Raw genomic sequence first — 8,596 nt, 5'->3', positions numbered from 1 at the left:
CCTAGTCCTGAGGACTACAACTCCCACAATGCCCTCTGCCTGAGGGATACAGCCCGCCCCCCTATCCCGAATCAGAAGACTACAGCTCCCACAATCCCAAGGACCCAAGACCGCATCCATTTCTTGGGCCTAAGGACTACAGCTCCCACAATGCCTTGCTCCCTCAGACTCAGGAACTTCAGCTGTCCCATTATCCTGGATCGACTCCCCAAAGTCCTACCTGAGGGATCAGAGAGAGTAACAGACAACACCTACCATTCCCTCGCGCTTCCGGACTACATCCCCCATGATTCCTCGCTCCCACGCTTCTCCGTTCCCTTTGTAATCGACTTTCTAGGTCAGCCAGGAAGCGGAGCAGAAGAGCTCGGCTCCTCGGAACTACAGCCCCCACCACACCCCTCGGACTACGACTCCCAGCAGCCTCTTCATCACGACAAACGGTCCCGCAGCCACATCGGATCCGGAGGCGGAGGCGGCAGCAGCAGCAGCGGAGGGTAAGCAAGGTGGGGTCGGGGAGCTGGAGGATGGGAAGGGGGGCGCGCCCCGGGGGACCTCCCGGAGGCGGCGACGAGGGTCTCACTGCTGTCCCCCCGCAGCCGTAGGAGCAACTGGAGACAATGGCGGCGGGAAGCGACTTGTTTAACCCCGGGACGGAGGAAGAGGGTCCAGGGCTCAGTGCCAAGTGAGCAGGAACCCCCATCCCCCGGGACCCAGAAGTCCGGATCCCCATTCTCCAGGAACCAGGAATTCAGATGCCCAGTCCCGTCCACCACCACCCAGCCTTGCATGAATCCGGACCCCCATCCCTACACCATTGCCCAGGAGTCCGGATCCCCATCCCATCCCCATCCCATCCCCTGGTACCCAAGATTTCAGATAGCTGGTCCCTTCCTAACCCTTCAGGAGTCCAGGCCTCTCACTTCTACCCCTTTAACCCAGTAGTCCAGACCCCCATCCCATGCTCTGGGACCCAGGAATTCAGATGCCCAGTCCCATGCCCCCTCCCCCAACCCTGCAAGAGTCCAGCCCACTCCCTGGGACCCAGGAGTCCATATCGCCAGTCCTGTCAAACCCCACCCCCAAGACCTAGGAATTTGGACCCCCATTCTCATCTCCTAGGCACCTTCGTCCCAGGATCCCGATATCCTGACCTCCCAAACTCTCCTCTCTAGGACCTTGGAGTCCAGACCCCCAGCTACCACTGTCCTCTAGCCCTACCTCCCTGTCAGGTGTCCAGATCCCCAGCTATGGGGCCAGTGATTCCATCTTCCTGACCCATTGTCCCACCCTCTGGGGAATCCACCGACTCCTATCAGAGACCCAACTGTCTTCAATTTAACTGCCCTGCCCCTGGCAGGGGGCCTCAGGCATCCTGATCCCTCAGCTCCGCCCCATTCAGGCATACCTCTCCCTTAGTCCCTTCAAGGGCCGCCTCGGGACTCAGATGTCCTGGTCCCCCACTTCCTGCTGCACTCTGGGACCTTATCCCCTATCCCCTACTGAGCCACTTTCCTTGTTTGCCCCAGGACGCTGCTGCCCAAGCTGCTGCCGGCGGGCTCAGCTGGCCGGGAGTGGCTGGAGCAGCGCCGGGCCACCATCCGGCCCTGGGGCCCCTTCCTGGACCAGCGGCGTTTCTCGCGGCCTCGAAACCTGGGTGAGCTGTGCCAGCGCCTGGTGCGCAACGTGGAGCATTACCAAAGCAATTACGTCTTCGTCTTCCTGGGCCTCATCCTGTACTGCGTGTGAGCCCCTCTCCGCCCCTCCCCAAGATCTTGCCCCCAGGGCGCAAACTCCTGCAAGCCCCTGGCCCCTGGGGCACATCCTCGATGCAAGCCCCGCCCCCAGGGCACAAACTTAATGAGAAACCTGCCCCCTCCCCAATTTGACTGGGAGCCCCGCCCCCATGACGCCTACTCTGTAAGCTCCGCCCTCTGGTCAGGGTCCCAGCCTGGGGCCCCGGGCCCTCCGCCAGGCGGGCATTCTCTTCTCTGGGCAGCCTCTGAGCCCCTGCCCCTTGCCCCCGCAGGATCACGTCCCCCATGCTCTTGGTGGCCTTGGCCGTCTTCTTCGGAACCTGTTACATCCTCTACCTGCGCACCCTCCAGTCCAAGCTGGTCCTCTTTGGTGAGGCTGCCCCGCACCCCCCGAGGAGAGGGCACGAGGTTTTGAACCCCGTCTCTGCCTCTTAACCACCTGTGGGACCGGCCACCCAGGGCCTCCGTGGATAAAATAAGGACCCTAAGGCGGGCCTCCCTTTGCTAAATCTAAGACCCACTGCTGCAGGTGTTCCAGCTGGCCACATCTAGACAGCCAGGTGGCCCCAGGGGCCCGCCTTCCCTCCCAGCCCGGGCATCACAGGAGGCCTGAAAGGTCCTTAGGGACCATCTAGGCCAGGAGCTCCTTACAGGCCTCTTCTGAGCTGCCCCTCTCCCTGAATCTCAGAGCACTTAAAGGGCCAGTGCTCCCTGCTTTTCACAGAGAGGTTTTAGAGAACAGTCCGTGCCCAGCCTCATGTCAGCTAGGAGTGCTGGATGTGGAGTCAGGAAGACCCGAGTTCAAATCTTGCTTCAGACACTCATTAACCTGAGGCAAGGCTTCTGTAAAATGAGGGTCACTTAGGCCCGGTGCTCTCTTTCGCTCTGGTATTCTCTGGGACCCTGGAGGCTGTGAAGCCTCTTCCCCTCATTGACAGATCTGATCTCAGAGGGACCTTGGGGTGGCCCTGGGAGGGCTTCCTGGAAGGAGGTGCCATGTGACCTGGACCTTGAAGGACAGAGAGCTCCCTGGACTGTCTGGGAGGGCCTCTGCAGGAGGGATTATTGCTAATGGACCTTGATGAAACTCCTAGCAGGAAAGAGATCCCCTTGGGGGAGGGGAGCCAGTGAGGAGTTCCTGGAATTGGGCCTTGAAATACATGGGGAAAGAAATAATTAAATAAATGAAAAGAAATGCAAGGAAGAGCTCGGAGGACGGAGTTCTCTAGGGGCCTTGGGGATGGCCTACCACGAGGGAGGTGGGCAGCAGTGTAGGAGAAGGGGCCTCTGCCTGTTGGGAGGTCTTCCACAGAAGCTTGGCAAGCACTGGTGAGGACTGTTATAGCAGGAATTCCTTTTTGTGTATGGACTGGAGTGTGGCCTCTGGACTGGGGCCAACAGTCTCTCCTAGTCTGTGATTCTGGTGGGAGTGGGCTGGGCCAGCAGAATCTTGGGAGATCCTGAAAGATGGCCCATCCCTGTGTCCCCTCTCCCTGTCTCCACCAGGCCGAGAGATGAGCCCAGCACATCAGTATGCCTTGGCAGGGGGCGTCTCTTTCCCCTTCTTCTGGCTGGCTGGAGCTGGCTCAGCTGTCTTCTGGGTCTTGGGTAAGTATGTTCTGGGCTGGGGCGGGGGGGCATGTGTGTGAGGAGAGTGGGATTCTAGCTCCTGACCTTCCTGTCCTCCCCTCTGGCTCCAGGAGCCACGCTGGTGGTCATTGGATCCCATGCAGCCTTCCACCAGCTGGAGGCAGCCACCGATGGGGAGGAGCTGCAGATGGAGCCTGTGTGAAGGCCCCCCCCCACTCAGAGCCTTGGAGACCAAGCCTGCTGGCCCCCCTCCTCTGCCCAACCTTGCCAGGCCCTGAGGGCTCCCCCCAAGAGAGCAGGTGGAGAGTTTGGGAGCCTGGCAGAGGGAAAGCAGAGCCTGAGAATAAAGTCCAGCCCTCTACATAGGAATGTGGCCTTGGCCAACACCCCGCATTGTGTGCGCATCAATAGCGTGATATTTCTGATGAACCCTGCCATGGCAGAGTGGTGCTAAGTCCTAGGGACTTCTGAGAGCCCTTTGAGGGCCTTCGTATGGGGCAAGGAATGGGAATGCTGGTGAGCCCTTGGGAGGCCACGAGGGGATGGATCCGAGGGCTAGAGAGAGACAAGAGCCCTCACAGGCAATGTAGCCCAGCCCCTTGTTGTACAGAAGAAACAGGTCCAGGGCAGGGCAGGAACTTGCTCAAGGTCACATATTCTGTTGCAGACCTGGAACAGAATCCCTTGCCTTCTGATTGCAAATCCTCAGACCACACTGCCTTAGGGAATTGCTTGAGAGACTTTAGAGATGGGGAACTGCCTTTATTTCAGATAACGGAGCTGTTGTACTGGTGTGCCATCTGGCAGAGGCCACAGACTGGACAGCAGCACATGACCAGCCAGTCCTCAGCTATGGATCCCTGGAGGAGAGAAAGTGAATGGGAGACCTTTCAGGAGTGGGAGAGAGAGATGATGAGGGGCCTCTGAGGATAGGATGCATCTGAGAGGAAAGAAGATGGAGATTGAGAAGGGAACGAGTTGGGGGAGCCAATGGGGCTGGAGATGGAGAGGGGGCCTACAGGGTTGTGGAGGTGTGGGTTTAGATGCACTCCAAGAAGCAGAGATGGAGGGTAGATGGGGGCGAGGGATGTTAATGGAGATTCGGACTGGATGGCTACGGGTAACGGGGGCTCCTGCTTAGAGGACAGATGAGAAGAATTGTGGAGATGTTGATGGAGCGAGGGGTGGGGGTCCCATGAGAGATGAGTTTGGACAGCCATGGAAAAGGCCCGTAGGAACAGATGGAGGTTTGGATGAGTGGATTTATAGAAAAGTAGCTAGCGATATAGAGGGGAGTCCTACAGGGACAGGAGCAGCATAAAGGAGGAACACAAGAGAACTGGAAACTTGGATGGAAGTCCAATGGAGAATGGAGATTTGCATGGTAGGACCTTGGGATTGAGTAGCTCATGAGGGATAAGGATGGGAAGGCAGTGAGGGATTGTACTGGGGACTTGATTGGGTAAAGACCCGTGGAAAATGGAAAGGCCATAGAGGCTGGCGTCTTCTAAGGCCAAAGGTAGGGCTCCGTGGGGATAGAGCAGGGGGACGTGGGGAAAGGGATTGGCTGACCTGGATACCTTGAGTAACCCTTAGGGAGGTCCTCATAGCCACCAGGGCCCCTGGCAGGTAGGGGAGACAGCAACATTCTCCTTGGGTGTCAGCCACAAAACAGGCCAGCAGGCAGGGGAGCAGGGCGCCGTTCACACCTAGGGGGCAGCCTTAATCGGCCTCCCTCCACCTCATGAACAGCCTTCCCTCCCTCCCCCTAAGTGCCCTCAGCTCACACAAGTTTGTGCACCTGAAGTCAAACAGGGCTCTGTTCCAGTCATTCGTAGCCGGGAGATGGGGGCTGCGAGGGAGGGATCTGTAGAAGACATCCAAGGCCTGGGAAGACACAGGCGGTGGCTGCTTACCCACGATCGGCTCCTGGAAGGGGTAGGGCTCCAAGTGACAAGGCTTTGGGTTGTAGCTGGTATCCAGAGAGTGCAGATCCCTGGAGGAGCCCACCTCCCGGGAGAAGAAACTGAAGTGACTCATCTCGTAAAAACTCATCACTGAGGAAGGAGAAAGCGCTCCCACTGGTGTGAATTCCTCTGGTCAGCTGTGGTCTAGGCCAGGGATAGAGAAAGGGAAGGCTGAGGGCCACCCCCCCCCAGGTTGCTCCCCTGCCCCCATCCCTCTTGAGCTTCGACCTGGGATGAGCACAGGCAAGTACCACACAGTCCCGGGTGGAGGCAGCCACCCTCCACCACAATCAGGGACACACTAGCACCCCCATACACACCCAGAGATCCAACTGGGTCTGAAAAGATGAGACCGAAAGAAAGGAGGCTGATGCTGGTCCTCTGACTCTGCCCTCCCTGTCTGGGAAACCTGGGGAGGGGGACCGCCTAGTAGTCCTCCTGTCCCTAGCTCAGCTCTTTCTCCATTCCAGGGCCAGTCAGAATACAAATATAACCTCCCATCTCCCTGTCATGCTAAGGTTCCTGAAGTACTTTCAGCCCAATCCCACTCAGAGGTAGGGAATGCAAATGTGCTTGTTTCCATTTGATAGATGAAGAAGCAGGGCTGGAGAGGTTGTGATTTGCTCAGGGTCACAGAAGGCATGTACAGCATGAGGTGCTGGATTTGAACGGGTCTCTCCAACCCTATTTCTGTCACCCTAAGCCCTTCTCCAAGCCTTGTTTCCAATCCCCTCCTTCCTTACTCCACCCCCCCCCCCGCCCTGCAGTCCTCCTTCCCCCCTCCCCCCTATGCTGATGACCAGCCCTATCCCCAATCCCCTCTTTTGCCCTCCCCCACCCCAGCCCTGCAGCCCTCCTGTGCTGGTGACCAGCCTTTTCCCCTACTTCTCATTTCCATTCATGGTCTCATGCCATCTAGAGCTAGAAGGGAGCTTGGAAGTCATTTAGTAACCCAACCCCCCCCTCCCCCCCCTTTTAGAGAGGAAGAAACAGAAAGAGGGAAGTCTCTCTCCTTAGATCACACTGCTAGGAAGTAGGAGAGTGCCAAATCTGAACCCAGGTCTTCTGACCACAGTGTTCTTTCCACCACCTTCCAGCTCCCTCCCAGCCTTGGTCCTCTCCATCTCAGGCACAGGGAGGTGGTCCAGAGCACTAGTTCTGGAATCAGAGGACCTGGGTTCAGATCCTGTCTTTGATGCTTACTCCTTGTGTGACCTTGAACAAATCATCTCATCTGCCTAGGCCTCAGTTTCCAAGTCAGTAAATTGAGGGGGCTGAATTGGCGGGCTTCTGAGACCCCTTCCAGCTCGAGAACCATGCTAAGGTCCTCTGATGCTCTACCTGTCGATGCTTAGCCCCCTCCCACCACCTTCCCTCCTGGACTCCTTAGTGTGGGGGCCAAACCTGGATGTTACAGGAGGGAGGGGAGAAGCTGGCAGAGCCAGGAGTTGGCCTGGCCAGGGCCGGAGGAGAGAGGGCCTATGGAGAGTCGTAGTCCTTTTGCTTTGGGGAGTGGGTAAGAAAGGAAAGGGGCATCCCAAGGTGGCCCGGATGGTCCCTGCTGGGCCTTTTATGGGCCCAAGTCCACCAGTTCCCTTGCCCCTCCCTCTACCCTCCAACCCGGTCCTGCAGCCTCTGCTCTCTCCGCCCTCGCGTTCTCTCGCCACTAGAGGGCCCTTAAATTGTGTTCTCCGCAAGGGCGGAATTGCAGAAGAGGGCTCGAGCAGGTGGCAGGAGGGGTGAGGGATCCGACGCCTGGGTCCTTGAGGGAAGCGATGGGGAGGCGCAGTAGCGGCCCCACCGAGCGTCTAGGTCTCCTAGGGTCCCCGACTCCGGATATAGAATCATAAACTTAGAGAACCTTGGAATGTTAGAACAGGAGCGGTCCTTAGAGACCAGCTACTCCCCACTCTAAAGGGAGAAACTGAGGCCCAGAGAGAGGCTTGCCCAAGATCCCAGTGAGTGTAAAGAGAAATCTAGAACCTTGAGGGAAGGCCAGGAGCTGGAGTACAGATCCCTGAGGGGCAGAGGACTGGAGGGGGGGATGGCAGGACGCCCGATTCCTTAAGGGGGGTGGGGACTGGGGTTCAGGATGCCCAGATTCTGGAGGGGTTAGGGCTGGGAGATCACGATACTGGGGGACCTCTGAGAGGGGTGGGGGTTCAAGATCTCTGAGCGGTCCCTGAGCAGCGGGGTCTGGGAGCATTGGGATCGTAAGCCGGGGGTAGGGTTGGGGGTGGGGGTGGAGGCTAGAGTTCAGGATGCCTGGGTAACTGAGGCAGGAGAGGATGACGGAATCAGGATGCCTGGGTCACAGGGACTTCTGAGCCCTTGAAAGTTGCTGGGGGAACTACGCAGACGCTGGAGTCTGAGAGGCGGTGGTGGGAGGCTGGGGTTTAGAATGCTTGGGTCTCCGAGGACCAGGAGCAGCCACGAGAGGGGAAAAGAGCCGGGGTCTGGAAGCACGGCGGTCTGGCCAGGCGGGGGGCGGGGGAAGGGGTGGGTGAGCCGAGTGGAAGTGACAGGAGAGGAAGAAAAATGGGCGAAGAAATGAGAGCGGACGCGCGGGCTGCGGCGAGTCCGGGAGAGGGGGCGAGAGTGGCGGCGGCTTGGACTCCCCGAGCCCAGTCTCAACTCCCTAGGGACGCCCCAACCCCGAAGCTGCCCCCCCCCCCCCCTCTTCCTCCCTGCGGACCCTCGGCCCTCTTTCCTGGCCTGTCCCACCCCTTGGCCCCTCTCCCCAGCCTCCTCACCACGCCTCCCTCAGCAGACGCATCTACTCCTCCCCTTCCCACCCCACCCGCGTTTTCTTCCTCCTCCACATTCCGTTCGTCCCGACCATCTATCCCCGTCCGCTTGGGTTCTCTTCCTCCCCCACGTTCCGGTCCCCAACTTCTATTCTCCCTTTTTTCGTGTTCTCTCCCTCCTCCCTCCCCCTGCCCTTCCATGTTCTCCAAGTGTTCCCTTAGGTTCTCTTATTCTCCTTCCTCTGCCCCCTCACAGACCTCTGTGCTCTCGAGTGCTCCCCAGAGTTCTGTCCCTTTCCCCCTTCTTTTCGTCCTCCCCGCACAGTCTATCCCCCTTTCCTCTCTCCCCTTCCAGCGTTGCCCAAGTTCTAGACTCACATCGGCGTTCTCTCTCTCTCATGTTCTCCAACCACCTCACCTCCGCCCCCCAACATACACATACTCTCCTGGACACTTGCGTTCCATTCCCCCCACCCCGCTTTCTGTTATCTACACACACACACACACACACACACACACACACACACACACACACACA

At 58.5% G+C, this 8,596-nt stretch overlaps 2 protein-coding genes across 4 annotated transcripts; one reads left to right on the top strand and one right to left on the bottom strand.

Moving 5' to 3' along the window:
- The first annotated feature begins 402 nt into the window (after positions 1–402).
- RABAC1 (Rab acceptor 1) lies at positions 403–3,730 on the top strand. The gene is made up of 6 exons (XM_027858236.1): positions 403–494; positions 597–682; positions 1,527–1,742; positions 2,027–2,124; positions 3,261–3,362; positions 3,455–3,730. Exons 2-6 carry the CDS (start codon positions 618–620, stop codon positions 3,544–3,546), a joined length of 573 nt encoding a protein of 190 aa, XP_027714037.1. The 5' UTR covers positions 403–494; positions 597–617; the 3' UTR covers positions 3,547–3,730.
- Positions 3,731–3,778: 48 nt separating this feature from the next.
- Positions 3,779–8,505, bottom strand: CNFN (cornifelin). 3 transcript variants are annotated; one of them, XM_027858240.1, is made up of 3 exons: positions 5,132–5,964; positions 4,917–5,053; positions 3,779–4,204 (listed from the first exon to the last, which is right to left on the bottom strand). In XM_027858240.1, the coding sequence occupies exons 1-3, from the start codon at positions 5,397–5,399 to the stop codon at positions 4,112–4,114; spliced, it is 498 nt and encodes a 165-aa protein (XP_027714041.1). In that variant the 5' UTR covers positions 5,400–5,964; the 3' UTR covers positions 3,779–4,111. The 3 variants fall into 3 exon arrangements, with proteins under 3 accessions (XP_027714041.1, XP_027714040.1, XP_027714039.1); XM_027858239.1 differs by lacking the exon at positions 3,779–4,204 and adding an exon at positions 8,437–8,505 and having other exon boundaries at positions 4,434–5,053; positions 5,132–5,455; XM_027858238.1 differs by lacking the exon at positions 3,779–4,204 and having other exon boundaries at positions 4,434–5,053.
- Between the last annotated feature and the right edge of the window lie 91 nt (positions 8,506–8,596).

Source organism: Vombatus ursinus, unplaced genomic scaffold (genome assembly GCF_900497805.2).
Source record: "Vombatus ursinus unplaced genomic scaffold, bare-nosed wombat genome assembly UNPS02012758.1, whole genome shotgun sequence".
NCBI lineage: Eukaryota > Metazoa > Chordata > Mammalia > Diprotodontia > Vombatidae > Vombatus > Vombatus ursinus.
Note: the sequence above shows the minus strand (reverse complement) of the source record. Positions and strands in the feature narration are given on the sequence as shown.